This window comes from Osmia bicornis, unplaced genomic scaffold (assembly GCF_907164935.1).
Source record: "Osmia bicornis bicornis unplaced genomic scaffold, iOsmBic2.1, whole genome shotgun sequence".
Lineage (NCBI taxonomy): Eukaryota > Metazoa > Arthropoda > Insecta > Hymenoptera > Megachilidae > Osmia > Osmia bicornis.
This window is the reverse complement of record NW_025791458.1, coordinates 3,135,139-3,153,288: the sequence shown is the minus strand read 5'-3', so window position 1 is coordinate 3,153,288 and position 18,150 is coordinate 3,135,139. Positions and strand designations below refer to the sequence as shown.

Genomic DNA, 18,150 nt, shown 5'->3' with positions numbered 1-18,150 from the left:
CCTATTACACGCATTAAAACTCAGCGCTAAAATAGAACGCATAGATAACCTCCGCATTCCGGCAAACGGGGAAACCTTACTTCAAGTTAGCATACCAGTGCTCCAACGGCATTTATATGAAGTATTTCACGACTTTCCCATTACTATCACAATTTGTACGGGCGAGGTACAGACTCCACCGGAGGACCAACGCGAAGATATCATCCGTCATTACCACGAGAGCCTGATAGGAGGTCACAAGGGAGTGACCAAAACCTATCGTCGCATTCGAGACCGATTCGAATGGCCAAAAATGCACAGAAACATAGAAGATTATATACGTTCCTGCAAAAGCTGCCAGGAGCAGAAACTAGTAAGAATAAAAACTCGCGAACCAATGCTGATTACCGACACCCCGGCAAAACCATTCGACAAAATAGCACTCGACACCGTTAGACCTTTACCGATCTCATCAAGCGGAAATCGCCATATCCTCACACTACAATGCCAGCTATCAAAATTCTGCATGGCCATCCCATTACCAGATATCCGGGCGGAAACAGTAGCAGACGCCTTTTCGCGTTACTTCATCGCGGTGTTCGGCGCGCCGCGTGCAATCCTCACGGATCGTGGGACGTCATTCATTAATCAAGTTCTGAAAGGAATAGCCAAAACCTTTAATATCGAACATGTTACTACATCCGGTTACAGGCCTCAGACAAATGGGTCCTTGGAGCGTAGCCATCACGTGCTTATTGAATACTTGAAACATTTATAGAAAACAAACACGACTGGGATATTCTCCTTCCATTCGCGACATATTCATATAATACTTCAACACATGAAGCAACAAACTTCTCGCCATACGAAATAGTCTTCGGTCAATTAGCTAGGGACCCGTTTACGCATATGTCTCAGGACGAGCTCGCGACCTATCCTACATATGTACAAAACCTCGTCCAACGCCTCGACGAAATTCGCCAACTAGCAAGAAATAACCTCGATCAAAGCAAAGCGCGTTCCAAAGCACAATACGACAAAACAAGCAACGAAGTAAGATTTTCCCCAAACGAACTAGTATACGTATTGAAAGAACCGCGTACAAGCAAATTCGATCCGCACTATATCGGCCCATACACCGTTTGCGAAATTACCGACAATAACAACGCGATCCTTGTAGATACTAACGGAAAAAAATTCGCTAAACATTTAAATAAATTGAAACACGCATATTTGGGAAACACAACTAAAACCAAAGACTCCGATTTTCTCTTCTCGATACCGATCCACCTTGAAACAAAGATCAGCAGATTTTAGGAATCCAGTAATTATTTTACAGCAGAGCCAAGCCGTATCATCATGAATACCAGGCACTTACTGTTAAGCATCACCTTGATCCAGTTCGCAATAGCGAACCGCATCGAAGGCGATTACTCCGTTACCCCTATAAGACACAACCCAGGGCTGTATCCCGAGAAGCTAGCCCCAATCCGCACGTATCGGACAACGTGGAGACTAGTAACAGCCTTGGACGTATCGGAAATCCTGACCAACCGCCCCGAAACAACCTTCGCGGTAAATAGAATGAAAACCATGTGTTCCTCTCAAAATCTAACAACATGCCCCGCGGACGCCTTGAAGGACGAACTAGATAGGAAACTAGCAGAAGCAGTACGTTACGAAAATTTGCTAGCGCATGCACTCGGAAAAAATGCAGTGAGAACGTAACGGGCTCCACTCGGATTTATCGGTTCGATCAGCAAAACCCTATTCGGAACGCTCGACGAAAGCGACGCAGAATATTATAACCACGAAATTGATAAAATTTATAGCGACCAAAAACAAATAACGTTGTTAATTCACAACCAAACACACATAATCAGATCCGAATTTCGAAAGGCTTACGACACACTTAATGTCTTGTCACAGTCGGTAACAACAATGAATGCAAGAATTGAACACACACTATCTAAAGTATCAACAATTAACAAACGCGAAGATCAATTAGAATTAGAATTGGCTATATCTTCCTGGGGAACCCGACTGATCCGACAGACAGACGAATACGTACTAATGTTGACCACCCTGACTGACGCAATAATGTTTGCAAAACTAGGAATCCTACACCCAATGATCCTATCACCAGAACAATTACTCACAGCATGCCATAATATACAAACTTCCACAAATCTGGAGTTCCCGCTCTCCATGGACGAATTGAAATCGGAGCAACTCCAAGGGACAACGACCATGAACGCCGTATACGCAAAGGGAAGAGTGATCATCACGATGGACTTTCCTCTCCTGGAAAACAACCCGTTCGAATTATACCACCTCTATCCTTGCCCGGTATTCCAGCAGCTTACTACAAACTCCTCGGCACCCCTAATTATCCAACCCCAAACCGAATTTATAGCGATAGACCAGAGAACCTCGTCCTTCTTCCTTCCTGATAAAAGCTACCTAAAAACCTGTAAAAATCCTAACGGAAGACTCCTTTGCGAAATCACCCTTCCATAACAAAACTAAGAGCAAGCTACAAACACAACCACAACCACAGCGGAAAAGATTCACGACAGCAGACATAGAACTACAACTCCAACCGACCACTACCCCAACGACATGGCCATCAGACCTACAGATAATAGAACTACCGAATACGCAAACGCAACAACAAGGAACGACGAACAACGGCTTCCAACCCAAAGAAATCACCATCTATTAACAGAAAAAAAAAAAAAGAGAGAGAGAGGAAAAGAAAGGCTCAGGAAACGCAAAATTAAACGACACATATTATGGGAAAAACGAATATGTATTTCAACACCAAAGGTCAGCACCACAATTATAAGGTCTCCTTGAATAGGGGTGCAATATCTAAGACGCCATCCTCGTCCCATTCCCACAGCTCGACCAAGTACCGTCGGAATTCTTTCCGCCACTGTCTGACGGCCTCTCGATAACGAACGTTAACCTGGTTGGGGTAAAAGACGTAAACCCCACTGGCACGCTAAAACAAATAATAAATAACATAAGAAGAAAAAAAAAAAAAGGGGAGCAACAACAAAGAAAGATCACTTACCCAGGCATAAAACACATCACGACGACAAACACACAAACTATCCATTCTCTTTTGGCTCTTTTCCGTTAAACTCCCACAGACTTAACTGCAACTAATGACAATTCCCTTTTCAAAGTAAAGGCACTACACGACCAACCCACATACATATAAGACGTAAGCCCCACCAGGGTAGCTCAGAGCATAGCAACAATTAGCCGACATCGACAATTTTCTAATAGCCATCGTGGAATGCCTAATTCAGCATATCGATAAACGTCGCGCTTCAAGCCAAATCCTTTTATGGTCATGCACACGTTTGGTCTCGGCATTCACAAAAAAAAAAAAAAAAAAAAAAAAAAAAAAATTATCGTCTGTCCAGCGTGGGGGGGGGGGGGGGTGTGCCCTGTGGCCACTTCCCGCAAAAAATTTTGCCACTTTATACATGAAACAACACAAACTACACATCTTTTCGGCACCATACACATATATTCCTTTTTCTTTTTTGTATTTACAACAGCTGCGCAACATTGTATAATCTTCGGCACCTTTTACTTCTATATTTCAAACAGCCAGTTTTATTGTAAAAATCTTTTATCACTAAATATATTCTTTGAATGCATGGAAAGGTATGTATGTTCGAGCGTATGAGGGTGGCGAACGACGAAAACACCTTACACAAAATGCCCTCTCGAGAGCATTTTGTGTCTAGCGTGGGGGGTGTTACGTCCCTAGGTATAACCCATTTTCGTCTTTCGCCATTCCAATGAGGTCTTGCTCTGGAATCCGCGAAACATCAGCGTTTTCTCGCTTAACGACGGCCGCGATACGAAATCAGGGAACTCGCGGAATGCGATGGCGAAAACCCTTTGCTTGCAGGTTTTCGCAAGCAAAGAGCGTGACCTACTCCCCTTTTGGGAGTATAAGTTATCGGTGCAACGCAAGTACGCCAGTTCCGTGATACCGTAAAGCAGAGACGAAGCTCTGTTCCTCCGCGACCCGCGTTTGGCTACCTCGAAACCAAGAGGATCATCAACGACGTGCTCGGCCTACGGTTCAACACGAGGGTATCCCCGAGATCTGAGGATCCAGGCCCATAATAGGACAAGCTCCAGGAGTGCACCCGTGTGCCGGCAGGACCACCACCAACCGCTTGCATCTTCCAAGGTCGAGGTGTAGCCCACGCGTCGCGAGTTTAGCGTTTTGTCGAATCCGCGAGTTAAGCGTAAAGTGAGACCTCGAGTGTGAGTGACCGACGCGTGCAAGGAAAGCATTTGTTGACGACACCCGAAGACAACGAAGGGTATGTAATAGATAGCAATTAAAATATATATACGAGTTCAAACAACCGCAATCGCGTATCAAGATCATTCGATTCCCATCTTATCTCCCTTAACCCCTGAAAGGTAGGTCAAGGTGCGCCTTAGCGCTTTAAGCGGCAGAATCCGTAGATCATATTTAGCGTATAATAAACGCCCCGTAAAACGGGACGTAACAAGAGCGATAAGAAACCAATACATACACTTCAATTTAAGTGTTTGGTAACAGTTTAAAAGAGACATTCATAGCTATAAAGTCGTGAAATAGTAGCAGCTGCTACAAATAACATATGTGTTGTTTGCGGAGGAAGTGCTCTTTCGTCTCGTAACGTGTAATAAGTATGTAATTCAAACGCTTCAGAGAAGATGATTTTTGTTTAGAAGACAAGAAACACCTAAGACAGCAGTCCATTGATATTTAAAAATTAGACGTTTGGGTGGCTCACGAATTTTCGGAATGGAACCGTCTTAAGCAGTATGCGTATCCTTACTTGCACGCAACAAATATGAACCAATACTTAAATAACTGGTAATTGGACACAAAAAAGGAAGCGAAGCTGATCCCAACGAAACCAATCACTTCAACGATGTGAGAAACCAGATTTACACGACCGTAAAGTTCTTCTCTGGGTATGGTGAGATTATAAAGGAAATTTATGCTTTGAACTTTTTCCAAACGCTGATACCATTAATTCGCATAAATGTTTCACCCAATTACAAGGATTCAAACAAGCAAGTACCAAAAAACGCCTGGATTTAGTAAATAGAAGCAAGGTGGCGACGATAATATAAAAAGAAAATCATGAATTGTTAAATTTTACCACGCCCTTCATATTCTTTGGACATTGCCCCATCAGACTGTCATTTGTTCTGTGCACTACGACACTTCAATAAGTAAAAAGTTTGAAAATACTGGCATCCTCTAAAATAGCTTATAAAATTGTGTTCAAGAAAAGTCAGAGAAGTTTTACCACGTTGAAACAGTGGCTCTAACAAATAAGTGGAAAAAAATTGCAGAATGAAAGGATGATTACGGTTTTTCAGCACGAACTTATGTGCAATCTTCTTAATAAGCGAAGGAGCAAAAATTTAAAGCATGACATGTGTAGCTTATACCATGTAGTTTACACTAAATAAGATCATGGAAGAGAATGTAGGATATCTGATTCGTCAGTACAGTAAAATATCTAGTGATTTAAAACATTTCACTATGGCGCAAACAGGATCTCAATTAAAACAACAGTGATAAAAATGACGCTACTACAATGTTGTATCAACTGATGGAACTGCACTTTTCTTATACTCGATCGTTTGTACACAATAGATGTAATAAATTTAAGGGCAGCGGAAAGTAAATAACGGAGAACTAGTGGAAGGAAAAGAGTATTTATCACTGATAAATATTTTAAAACTACTCCAAATTATAAGAACGCTCTTTTTTGGAGAAAAGCACTCACCAACATCAATTGAAGTTATAAAAAAATTATGAAATTATTCATATATCTAAGCAAACTATAATTTATGAAATTATACAACATTTTGAAATGCAAACAGCATTATACCGTTGAATTATATTTTTTTTACTTCTTTAATCCCAGATACAAGGATCTGGAACATGAACCGTTGCATATAAGGATAGAAATGGTGTTAAAGTAAAAATTTAATTAATGTCTTGCCCCGGTAAACATTAAACGGAACAAAACAACAATCATCCGATGAGTGTAACAACGAAATTGACGAAAATGACAATTTAAATTTAAAATTTGCAACCTATCTAACTCAATCATATGTTCGATCTGATCTATGCTCTTTTAAGTGGTAGAATGTGCGGGCAATCAGACATCAAACAATTGCAAAACTCGCAATTAAATATAATATTTACATATCTCTAAAAATAAACAGTATTTTTCAACTGGTAGAGATACTGTTACACAAAAATAACGCATTGCTATTTTCAAAGTAAATACCTTAGTATTGTTGTATTAAAACACAAAATTAGTAGATTACGTTTTATTATCAAAAACTGTTTTAATTATTGTTATCTTCAACCTACATTTTTTTTTGCAAATTAAACTGAGGAATATATTTAAGTACTCCTGTATCTGGTGATAACGGTGCGGCAGTGGGATGGCATATTCCACCAGCCCAAGATCCGATTCAACGGAAGTTCTAATTATATCTTAATTCCAATCGTACAACTGATTGGGCAAGCAGCTAGTGAATTAACCAACTGCGATTACCGGCTCATTAACGGTTAAATCTATCAAATCTTAACTTTTAGTTCTCATATTTAATCTAAAACTCAAATTCTGAAACCTCCCCTAATTCTAATACAACTTTTCATTTTCTGAACACCGATTCTAACACCCTGCTAATTCTGAATTCTGGAAATAGCGAGCATCAATCAATTTTTGTGAAATTACATCTATAACTCCCTAGCTTTAACTCTCACGTTTAAGGGGGTAGACACGGGTAATGCAGCGAGGTGACATTACCGGCAAAAATGGGCCTAAAAAGGGGTTTACGGGAATACACTTTTCGTCCTTATATGAGAAGATTTGGGGCTGGGTGAGGGCTCATTCGAAAGAGGAAGGTCCAATGCAGGGCGGTCTGGTCATGGTTCAACGAGATTGTGTCGATATTTAATAATATGAGTGGTCCAAAGTAGAGGAAGAATCGACAAAATACATCCGCAGATTCCAAGTATTTTTTAGGTCACTAAAACAGTTCTGTGACTCAAACGGTGACCAGACCGCCCTGCATTGAACCTTCCTTTTTCGAATGAACCCTTATTTAGATCAAAATCTTCTCATATAAGGACGAAAAGTGTATTCCCGTAAAAGCATTCCCAAAGACGAGTTCCGCCATTATCTGGATACTACAGAGCAAGTTACGTGACAAATTTAGTTCAGCTAGTACAGTAAAACCTGGATAAATGCAACCAACATTGGGACCCAGTGGTTGCATTTATCCAAGCGAGGTGTCGAATCTCGGATTACACGCGACGACCAGCCAAGCGTGAACGTAGAAAGAGACAGACAGTGGTGGAAAGAGAGAGGTCCGATGATCAAAGGAAAGAGCCGAAACGTATCGGTGTGACTAATACTAATTGAAGTATAAAACTTTTTTATTTTTGACTTTTTTTTATTGAAACTTTTACTAACGCATCGGTGAAATTTTTCTGATTACAATGGTACCAAACATGATATAGTTTCAATTATAATTACTTGCTAAAATTGATGTTAAAGGTTGGCAAAAAGCAACAGAGATCGACATCAAAACCAGTCGCGGTGTTGGCTCTGGTTTCAAAGGTTTCATTTATCCAAGCACGGTGGCGATTCTGGGCATTTAATGTTGCATTTATCCAAGCAAGGTGTCGATTCTGGGCATTTAATGTTGCATTTATCCAAGCGAGGTGTCGATTCTGGGTATTTAATGTTGCATTTATCCAAGCGAGGTGTCGATTCTGCGTTTGTACACATGTTTTCTATTCAGCCGACATGCCGACTCTGTGTCCGTACACATGTTTTGTATTCAGCCGACATGCCGATTCTGTGTCCGTACACATGTTTTCTATTCAGCCGACATGCCGATTCTGAGTCCGTACAGATCTTTTTGTATTCAGCCGATATCATTTATGTTCAGTTGTGGTGTCAATTCTATGTTGTTTATTCGATTACAATTGTTATAAATATAATTCAAACTATATCGTGTTTGGTGTCATTTTAATCAGAAAAATCTCACAAATGCGTTAGTAGAAGTTTAATTAAGAAAAAGTTAAAAATAAAAAGTTTTATCGTTCAATTAGTATTAGTCACATCGATATTACGGTCGGATCATATTACACGGTTTCCTCGCCGAGCGGCTCGGTTCGGCTTAGGGGGGTCCCCCCAAGTGGAGGGGGATAGCGATGTTGCACTTATCCAAGCATTCTTTCGTTGCATTTATCCAGGTTTTACTGTAGTTATAAGGTGGCGTTTAAGTAGAAAGGCTGCCGATCTGGAATCGTAGCCAGAATCAAGCGTCAGCTTGATTACGTCACTCGAACTGTGCTGCGAAGGCAAGCGAAAAAGGCAACAACGCACGAACGCTGAGTGAGACGCACTACAGTCATGCTGTCCTTCTCTCATTCTGCATGTTGAGATTGTCCCTTTTCTCTAAGATTTGACTGCCGTCCGCCTGGATATTTCACAGCGCCCCATAACAAACCTCGCCTCATTCAAACTATATCGTGTTTGGTATCATTTTAATCAGAGAAATTTCACCAATGCGCTAGTAAAAATTTCGGTTAAAAAAAAGTCAAAAATAAAAAAGTTTTATAATTGAATTAGTATTAGTCACACCGATATGTTTCGGCTCTTTCCTTTGATCATTGGACCTCTCGCTCTCTCCTCCACTGTCTGTCCCTTTCTACGTTCACGCTTGGCTGGCTATGGCATGTAATCCGAGATTCGACACCTCTGCTGAATATATGAATTGTTGCACATATTCAACTTTTACTGTACAGACGCGAGGTCCCTCCATTTATTAGTTCTAATAGTACCATATTACTTTTTATGCAGAATGTTTCAAGGAGTTGACACAAGTAAAAAAAAATGCAATTCTACTTATATAAAAAATGGATTTGCATTTTTTGAGTGCATCGTTGCATTCACGAAGAAAATGAAATCACAGAAAAATATACATTATCATACCATTGAACTTTTACATAAACAGCTTTTTCGTATCTCTTACCAAATACCAGGATATAACCCGTCCCAATTGCATGACGTATCCTGTATACTTTTATTAATTAAAAAACATTTATTTAAAAAGTTAATAACTTCTTCTAAAACTAATTCTCAGATTGCAAGTTCCTTCGAGCAGGCATATATTTTTCAGCAGCGAGGAGTGCTACGGTGTGCTATGTAAAATCCACGCGTTTGGTCAGTCAGAATTTATCGGAGCGTGACAATTCTATCATTTGGGTTGAAAGAAAGATAGCATGATCATCGTACATCTCACTCTAAACGCGCGCCAATGTTTCGCTTTCGTTCTTCAGGCGTATCGTGGCGATGCCTCTGGCGAGATGAACGTTTGAATATGTTTATAATAAAATAATTTTTAACAAAAAATACAACCGACTTCGAAATGCACTAAAAAGTATAAAATAATTTCTACTTCATTTATACAAATACCCAACAGCTATTAATAAACCTATTTACTCGTTAAATAGTATACTAAATACATTTCAACCTTTTCGGAGGCGGCGCAAAATTAAAAACTTTTCTTCTACTAGGAAGATTCAGGCGTCGACAACCTATCAAATCATTATTGGCATCATCGTATATTCGGGTATTTTTAATTATGCGCCGCCTCCGAAAAGGTTGAAATGTATTTAGCATACTATTTAACGAGGTAAATAGGTTTTATTAATAGCTGTTGGGTATTTGTATAAATGAAGTAGAAATTATTTTATACTTTTTAGTGCATTTCGAAGTCGGTTGTATTTTTTGCTAAAAATTATTTTATTTCACACTTTTTAGTGTGTTCAGGAATGGTGGAAATCCTGGATGGATTGCGCTGGGAAAGAATTTTACACTTGCTGGGTCGGTTTCACAAATTGATTTATTTGAGTCAATGATAAAATGAAATGAACACGCTGATCTGACAATTAGCATTTGAGCAAACAATACAAATGTGTGATCGTTAGGATGATCCGCTTTGAATTTTCTCGTGAGAAAATGAACCGTCTGAATGAGTTTCAAATTGCGATTACAGTGATTCGTCGTGAACAATGATTTTACATGAGTCGAGACATATAGATTATTGATTTGATCTGTCACCTGCTTGGTGTTACATGAACAATGCTTTTACAATTTTGAAAGGCGAGCTTCTCAGCGCCGTTAATTATATTAATTCGGCCCGCGGCTGTGATGGTGCCCGTGATCTCGTGCTTGATCGACCACGTGGTTGGCGGCTCACGCTTCAATGAATTATTTGTAGGTGAACATTACCTGGTGATCCTGTTCGCTTGCACAATTGCGATAGATCCTGAGTCGACAGTGAGCGTTTTGGTGATCTTGATCTGCACTTAGAGAAATTCTTGAACAAACCTAATGAGCACTTGTTGCTTGCGGTGATCGATGATCAATAATGGCGTCGTTGCGCGCGAAGCCGGCGAGAAGACCCCTGCTCACGCGTTACCTAGATGGTCGACTCCCGATCGATAAATCGATCGACCGTGAGCGCCATCATGGCTGAGCGGATTCTCAAACATTTCCGCCCGCCATCAGCAACTCGTTGATGATGTTTCTGCAGAGGTGAGCTCAGCTTGATGGTGAACAGGCAGGATGACAAGCTTGGTGATCGGTCTGACGAGAGTCGTGGTTGCAGTCTTCACGGTTGCAACCCTGGTGAGGCATCCTTGCCGGGGTGAACTTCGGTCACTCTTGCGAGTGGCCACTTGCTCGGTGGAAGATGCTCGTTCGTGAGCAGCACCAACGAGCCTGTCTTGATGTCGTTCGATGGGTGATGCCACTTTGAGATTGATTGAAGTCTCTGCAGGTAGTGTCGAGACCATTGAGACCAGAAGTGTTGAACCCTCTGCTGGATCAGTTGCCATTTCGACAATCTACCTGATTGAAACGTCGAGCATGATGGTTCTGGTATCGTTGTGAGCGCTGAACCGATGAGGAAGTGTCCTGGGTGAGCGCAGAAATGTCGTCGGGATCGTCACTGAGCGGCTCCAATGGTCTTGAGTTGAGCACCGCTTCGATCTGTGTGAGGAGAGTGGAAAAACTCTTCGAATGTTAGTAGAGCTCACCAATTGTTCTCCTGAGATGGTACTTGATTGATTTCACCACAGCTTCCCATTTTCCTCCCATGTGAGGAGCAGCTGGTGGGTTGAACATCCATTGAGTGCTGTCAGCTGACAGAATCGATGCGATCTGTCGGTGCTCCGTTGAACTTGACGTGAACAGGCGTTTGAGCTCTGCCTGTGCTCCAATGAAATTTGTACCACAGTCAGAGTACAACTTGTGAGCGATCCCTCTTCGTGATGAGAATCTTCTGTAGGCTGCCAGAAATCCCTCGGTTGAGTAATCGCTGACAACCTCGAGGTGAACAGCTGATGAGGAGAAACATACGAACACGCAGATCCATCCTTTGATTGGTTTTGAGCCTCTTCCCTTTGAATTTTTCATTGTGATTGGTCCTGCATAATCGACACCGGTGTGAGCGAATGGTCGTGATGGTGTGACTCGACAGAGAGGTAGTTGACCCATCATCTGACGAGCACGAATCCCCCTCTGACGAGCACACACGACACATCTAAAAATGTGAGATTTTACAGGAGCTCTGCCACCGATGATCCAGTACCGTTGTCGAATGTATGCGAGCGTGAGCTGCGTCCTCTGTGAAATGTTCGCTTGTGAGCATCTTCAATGATGATCTTCGACAGGTGAGCGTCCCGTGGGAGGATCGCTGGATGTTTTTCATCCCTGCTGAGCGCTGTGTTTGTGAGTCTTCCTCCTACTCGTATTGTTCCCTGCGAATCGATGAAGGCGGTGAGGCGACTGAAGGGGTGAGTTGCAGGCAGGGTTGAGCCTGAGTTGAGCGTCTTGATTTCGCTGGTGAAATACAAGTGTTGAGTCGCGTGAATCCAGAAGAGCTGCGCCTTCTCCATGTCGCAGGATGGTATGATGATCACAGGAGGAGTTTCGAGCTTTCTCTTAAGCCGTGAGGCAACCTGAAACAAAGTGCAGTCAGTCTATACAGCTTAATAAGAGATGAATATTTGTAAATGAGATCCCAATGATAACTTAGCTTTTGAGCTGAAGCAAAGAGTGAGACATTGGGTCTCACTTCGAGCTCGCTGGTTAAAGTTGAGAATTCCTTTTGCTCTGGCCAATGATCTTGATTTCGAGCCATCCATGGGGGACCTTTCCACCAAAGCTCGAATCGTTGAAGTTGATCTGTCGAAATGCCTCGGGAAGCACAGTCGGCTGGATTAGAAGTACCTGGAACATGCCTCCAATGCGCATTTGGAGTGAGTTCTTGGATTTGAATGACTCTGTTCCGAACATAATCCTTCCAACGTGATGCTTGCGATTTGATCCATATGAGCGAAACTTGAGAATCCGTCCACAGGTGCGTTGCCTTGATTTTTACCTTGAGCGTTGATTGAACATATTTGTGAGTTTTGCCAATAGGAGTGCTGCAGACAACTCCAATCTTGGTATTGTGAGCCTCTTCAGTGGTGCAACCTTTGTCTTAGAGCAGACAAGTGACGTCATTGAGTCGTTGGACGGAGAGCTGACAGTGATATAAATCACTGCTGCCATGGCAAGTTGAGAAGCATCAGAGAACCCATGAATTTCTACAATTGAATTGCTCCATGTGTTGAACCATCTTGGGATCGATAGCTTGGCCAAGCTGTTGAGATCTTCTCTGATGATGAACCATCGTGATACAATTTGAGACGGTAATGGATCGTCCCAATTGATTTTGTGTAGCCAGAGTTCTTGTAATAGCATTTTTGCTCGTACTATTACCGGTGAGACGAAACCTAATGGATCAAATATCCGAGCCACTTCGGACAATACGAGGCGTTTTGAGCACTTACTTGGTTGATCTGTGATCGTGGATGAAAAGCCAAAATTGTCGGTTTGAGGCATCCATTGAATTCCGAGTAATTTGGTAGTGCAGTCGTCAAATGATATGGGAGCTGACGATTGTGTGGATGAGGAAACAGCCCGTAGAAGATCTGGGTGAGTCGCATGCCATTTTGCGAGTGGAAATCCGCCCGCGTTGCACAATGCAATCAGCTGTTGAGCGACCTCCACAAGTTCCGAGATTGAGTCTGCTCCTCCAAAGATATCGTCCACATATATGCCATATGTGAGCGAAGGCGTTGCCAGAGGGAATCGATGACCCTCATCGTGAACAAGTTGCATGAGTGCTCGTGTCGCCAGGAAGGGAGCCGCCTTTGTACCGTACGTGACAGTTGTGAGCTGGTAAGGGATGACATTGCGGTCTTCATCGATCCAAAGGATTCGCTGGAGATCCCAATCATCCTTGTGAACTGCTACCTGGCGATACATTTTTGTGATGTCTGTGGCAAAAATGTGGTGATAATGGCGAAGCCAAATTAGAACATCTGTAACATTCAAGAGCAAATTAGCACCAGTATGCATTAAATCGTTGACTGATTTGCCTGATGTCGTAGCTTTTGATCCGTTGAATACAACCCTGAGCTTCGTTGTTGAACTGTCGAGACGTAGAACTCCATGGTGAGGCAGATAATATGGTTGAAGATGAGCAGAGGTCTGAGGTGTTGAACCGTCAGAAGAGACCCTCAACCCTCCTGATGCCGGAGCATCATGTGCCAAGGTCATCTCCCCATCAGGCCCAACGTTCTCAGCCTCTCTTGATGAAATTCGTTGGTGATCTGGAGCCTTTACCATGTGTCCCAATTCTTCGTACTCTTTCATGAACTCGACATAGAGCTGGTTGTATGTTGAATCCTTGGAGAGTCGTCGTAACGTGCTTTGTAGACATCTTTGAGCAGTCTTGTGTGAATTGCCTAAGAGCAATGCTGGTGCCTTGAGTGGAATGCGAACGATGTACCTTCCAGTGTGATCACGAGTGTGAGTCGCACAGAAATGTGATTCGCATTCTTCTTCCTCCGGAGTGAGCGTGCTTGGAATATCCATTGGTGATTCCTCTTGAACCCAGAATTTGGTGAGCAGCTCTTGCAGATTGCTCTGGTCGTCTTGAGCAACTGCAAAATGTGAATAATGAGTATTTGAATGTGATTCGTTGACTGGGCCAATGACGAGCCATCCAAAAATGGAAAGTTGAGCAATTGGTGTTGTTGGTGAGCCCTTGATGATATTTGGCTTGATGATCCTTCCGTAGAAATCCGCTCCAATGATTAAATCGACTGGTCGTGGTGTCAAGAAATCATTGTCCGCCAACCTCAATTTTCTAATGTGAGGCCAATCCGGAGTTCTCATTGAGAACGATGGCAGGATTGTCGATACGGCTGTGAGCACGTGAGCCTGGATGCAGACAGTCTGCTGTGAATGCATCGACTGGAGTGTGACAGTGACCACGCCCTTTGTTTCAGTTGATTTTGTTCCACCAACACCAATGATTGTGATGGATGATCGGTGTCTCCGAAGGTTGAGCAGACGGGTGAGTTTTTCGGAGATGAACGAAATTTCGGAACCGGGATCTATTAAGATGCGGATTTGATGAACTGTCGTTGAGGTGGTGAGCAGAGCTTGAGCGGTTGCAAGGAGTGTCTGGTGATCTGTTGGTTTAACGACTGCACCGAGGTCCTACTCGGTGGTTTGAGCAGATGAGGAGGCTGTTCTGGATGATCCGGCTTGAGCTGGAGCCGTTTTCGGCTCGCCTTCATGAATCATCGTGTGATGCTTCTCCCCGCAGTGCTTACACTTTGAGCTGACTTGCACGCTCGCACGCTGTGCCTGCCCAAGCAATTGTAGCACAGGCGTTTGTCCTCAATAGTTTGAGCTCGCACTTTCGGCGTCATACTCCTGAAGAGCGCGCATGCCACGATGTAATGTTGCCCTCCGCAACAGTCGCAACACTCGAAGGGCGATGGCCGTTCTAGGTGGGGCCTTTCGGTGGTGCGAGGAGCTGACTGCCGAGCTTGAGCTACAGGCCTTGCTGCGACTGCTGCGTGAGCTGGCCTGCTTGTGGTCGCCTGCTGAGCCTTCGGTTGAGCGGGCTTACTTTGAGCGGTCTTGCTGGCCGACGCTCTCGCCTTATCATCGGCCAACTGCTCCAGCGTTCTGATCCGTGAGGTGATGAACTCCATGGCCTCCTGGAAAGATGGATACTCTGTGGTGACCCCGAGGGTGGTCTCCCATCGCTCCTTTGTGGCGTGATCCATCTTCCTGCACACCTGATGGACGAGCAGGCAGTCACCGAGCTTACCTGGCTCGATCAGGTTCTGCACTGCGTGCCGAGTTTCCATGGCGGTTGACATGAGCTGGCTTAGCGCTTTCGCGTGATCTTGATCCATCGGCAGTGAGACCAATTGATCAAGGTGAGCCTGGACGAGACGCCGCTTATTTTCATAGCGCTGCTTGAGCATTTCGAGAGCTGCGGAGAGTGATGAGCCGAATGAGCGGTAGGCTGGCCACGATTTTGAGCTGGTTCTCCTCGCAGGCAACCCTTCAGGTAATAGAACTTCTCAACTTGGTCGAGATCGGGCTTTCCGCACACCACAGACGTGAACAGCTCCAGGAAAGACGGCCACTCCGTATAGTTGCCCGTGAACCGTGGCAACGCGATGTCGGGCAGCTTTGACTTAGAATAAGTCACCTTTCCTGGTTGAGCGGTCGTTTGAGCTGGCAGCTCCGCTGATCTTTTAGCGATGATCTTTTTGGCCTGAGTGCCGATCTGCTGCATCCGATAGTGGCAGTCCTCTGAGAAATACGGATGATCTGCCTGGGACTTCGGCCACACCACCTCAAAGTGTGCGTGTTCTTTGTTGAACACTTTGATGGCCTCGTCGAGCTGAGCCTTGGCGTCGTCCAGCTCCTCCTTGGAGAGACGTTCTGCTTCTTCCTTGAGGGAATTGAGAATGTCTTGAGCATTGCGGAGCCGTCCCTTTTGGGTCCGCACTTGAGCTGCAGCTCGATCGGCAATTGATCTGTGGCCGTTGAGCGCGTTGCATGTGAGTGCGGCGACGGTGTGCGGCGAGCTGGTTCCGTTGCAACCAGAGCGGGCGATGAGCGGCCTGATGCGCTCTTTTCCGGCACCTCCAGCGACTCCTTTGAGCTGTCCATCTCGCTCCATTTATCGGATGATTTGGCTGCGTGAGCCATGGCTGATTAGCGTGATCTGTCTTGTTGAACTGGTGAGCGGATCTTCTTTATCGACCGTCGGGTCGGTGTTCTGGTCGCCACCTGGTGAGTGGCGAGAGTGTCAGTGAATTTGAATGGAGGAGAGAAGAGAAAATGGCCGACCACCGAAAACCGTTACGAACACGAGACAAAGACTTGAGACGAACAATGATCAATTTTGTGAAAACCGAGTCCAGCAAGGGCGCAATCCGGCTCGAAGGACCAAATGTTCAGGAATGGTGGAAATCCTGGATGGATTGCGCTGGGAAAGAATTTTACACTTGCTGGGTCGGTTTCACAAATTGATTTATTTGAGTCAATGATAAAATGAAATGAACACGCTGATCTGACAATTAGCATTTGAGCAAACAATACAAATGTGTGATCGTTAGGATGATCCGCTTTGAATTTTCTCGTGAGAAAATGAACCGTCTGAATGAGTTTCAAATTGCGATTACAGTGATTCGTCGTGAACAATGATTTTACATGAGTCGAGACATATAGATTATTGATTTGATCTGTCACCTGCTTGGTGTTACATGAACAATGCTTTTACAATTTTGAAAGGCGAGCTTCTCAGCGCCGTTAATTATATTAATTCGGCCCGCGGCTGTGATGGTGCCCGTGATCTCGTGCTTGATCGACACGTGGTTGGCGGCTCACGCTTCAATGAATTATTTGTAGGTGAACATTACCTGGTGATCCTGTTCGCTTGCACAATTGCGATAGATCCTGAGTCGACAGTGAGCGTTTTGGTGATCTTGATCTGGTGTTTGAACTGCACTTAGAGAAATTCTTGAACAAACCTAATGAGCACTTGTTGCTTGCGGTGATCGATGATCAATAATGGCGTCGTTGCGCGCGAGCCGGCGAGAAGACCCCTGCTCACGCGTTACCTAGATGGTCGACTCCCGATCGATAAATCGATCGACCGTGAGCGCCATCATGGCTGAGCGGATTCTCAAACATAGTGGAACGAGCAGTATTTGTAGGATGCCGTAAGGTGGTTTACCGTTCTTATTGGTTAATTGCAATAACGATAGTTTTTAACGATAACAAGTTCCATACAAGTTATAACAATAGTTATTAACAATAACAAATTGCATAAATTTTTGCAAGTGAGATATCGCGGAAATGTGAAAGGTTTCATCGCAATCGATTCATGCCTTGGAAAGTATACATGTATACAAGAAACAGTAGAGAATCGGCGACTGCATGCTGACTCATACACCGGTAAAGACACGTAGGCATACGTAGAATTCAATGTAGTAGTAACAATAGTTTTTTACGAATATCTCGGAAACTAAAGCTTTCCGTTAATTATGCATAATGAAAAAGTTGTTCAGAATCATTTCCCCGACAACATATTAGAAGTTCATTGAAATCGTCCAATTTTGACATTAAAAACTTCCTGTATTTTACAATAACAATGAAAAAATGAAAAATTTTTTTTCAATGGGACCAACCGGAAGACATACCCTACAAGATGTAAAAGGTTTCGTTCCGATTGGTACACTCATCTCGGAGTAATCGGTGAACACACACACAAAAAAAAAAAAAAAAAAAACATACATACTGATCGAATTGAGTAACCTCCTCCTTTTCGAAGTCGGTTAAAAATACTTGAGGCGCTGTTGCCTTCCTAGCTCGTGTTGCGCGCACGCTAGCTGAGAATTAAACCTTTCAAGTTCGTAAAGGACCACGCAAGTGGCTCCACCAGGCCCAACGAAAAAACTACTGTAATACCGACGTCCCGAATCGGTGACGTCACGTACTGTGTCTACCCCCTTAATACAAAACTCAAATTTATGAACCCCTCTTAACTTCCAATTACTAATACAGATTCACAATTGCGAATTATCAATTCTAGTTCCCTGTCGATCTTAATTTTGGAAATATTGAACTATAACACATTCTTTCTATGAAAACTACATTC

The 18,150-nt window shown here is 43.4% G+C and overlaps 2 protein-coding genes across 2 annotated transcripts; both read right to left on the bottom strand.

Moving 5' to 3' along the window:
* Positions 1–11,144: 11,144 nt before the first annotated feature.
* On the bottom strand, positions 11,145–11,618 carry LOC123989193. The gene has a single exon (XM_046289892.1). It carries the CDS (start codon positions 11,616–11,618, stop codon positions 11,145–11,147), a length of 474 nt encoding a protein of 157 aa, XP_046145848.1.
* Positions 11,619–11,680: 62 nt separating this feature from the next.
* On the bottom strand, positions 11,681–14,426 carry LOC123989192. Its single transcript, XM_046289891.1, has 3 exons — positions 12,505–14,426; positions 12,199–12,406; positions 11,681–12,082 (listed from the first exon to the last, which is right to left on the bottom strand). The coding sequence occupies exons 1-3, from the start codon at positions 14,424–14,426 to the stop codon at positions 11,681–11,683; spliced, it is 2,532 nt and encodes an 843-aa protein (XP_046145847.1).
* Between the last annotated feature and the right edge of the window lie 3,724 nt (positions 14,427–18,150).

What these genes read in the sequence shown, in the direction of transcription:
- LOC123989193 (XM_046289892.1), bottom strand. Translation starts at nt 11,618, where the DNA reads ATGGGTCAACTACCTCTCTGTCGAGTCACACCATCACGACCATTCGCT.
- LOC123989192 (XM_046289891.1), bottom strand. Translation starts at nt 14,426, where the DNA reads ATGCATTCACAGCAGACTGTCTGCATCCAGGCTCACGTGCTCACAGCC. An exon ending in ATGTTCAATCAACGCTCAAG is followed by an intron (nt 12,407 to 12,504) that starts GTAAAAATCAAG and finishes TGTTCGGAACAG; the next exon opens with AGTCATTCAAATCCAAGAAC. An exon ending in CTTTAACCAGCGAGCTCGAA is followed by an intron (nt 12,083 to 12,198) that starts GTGAGACCCAAT and finishes ACTTTGTTTCAG; the next exon opens with GTTGCCTCACGGCTTAAGAG.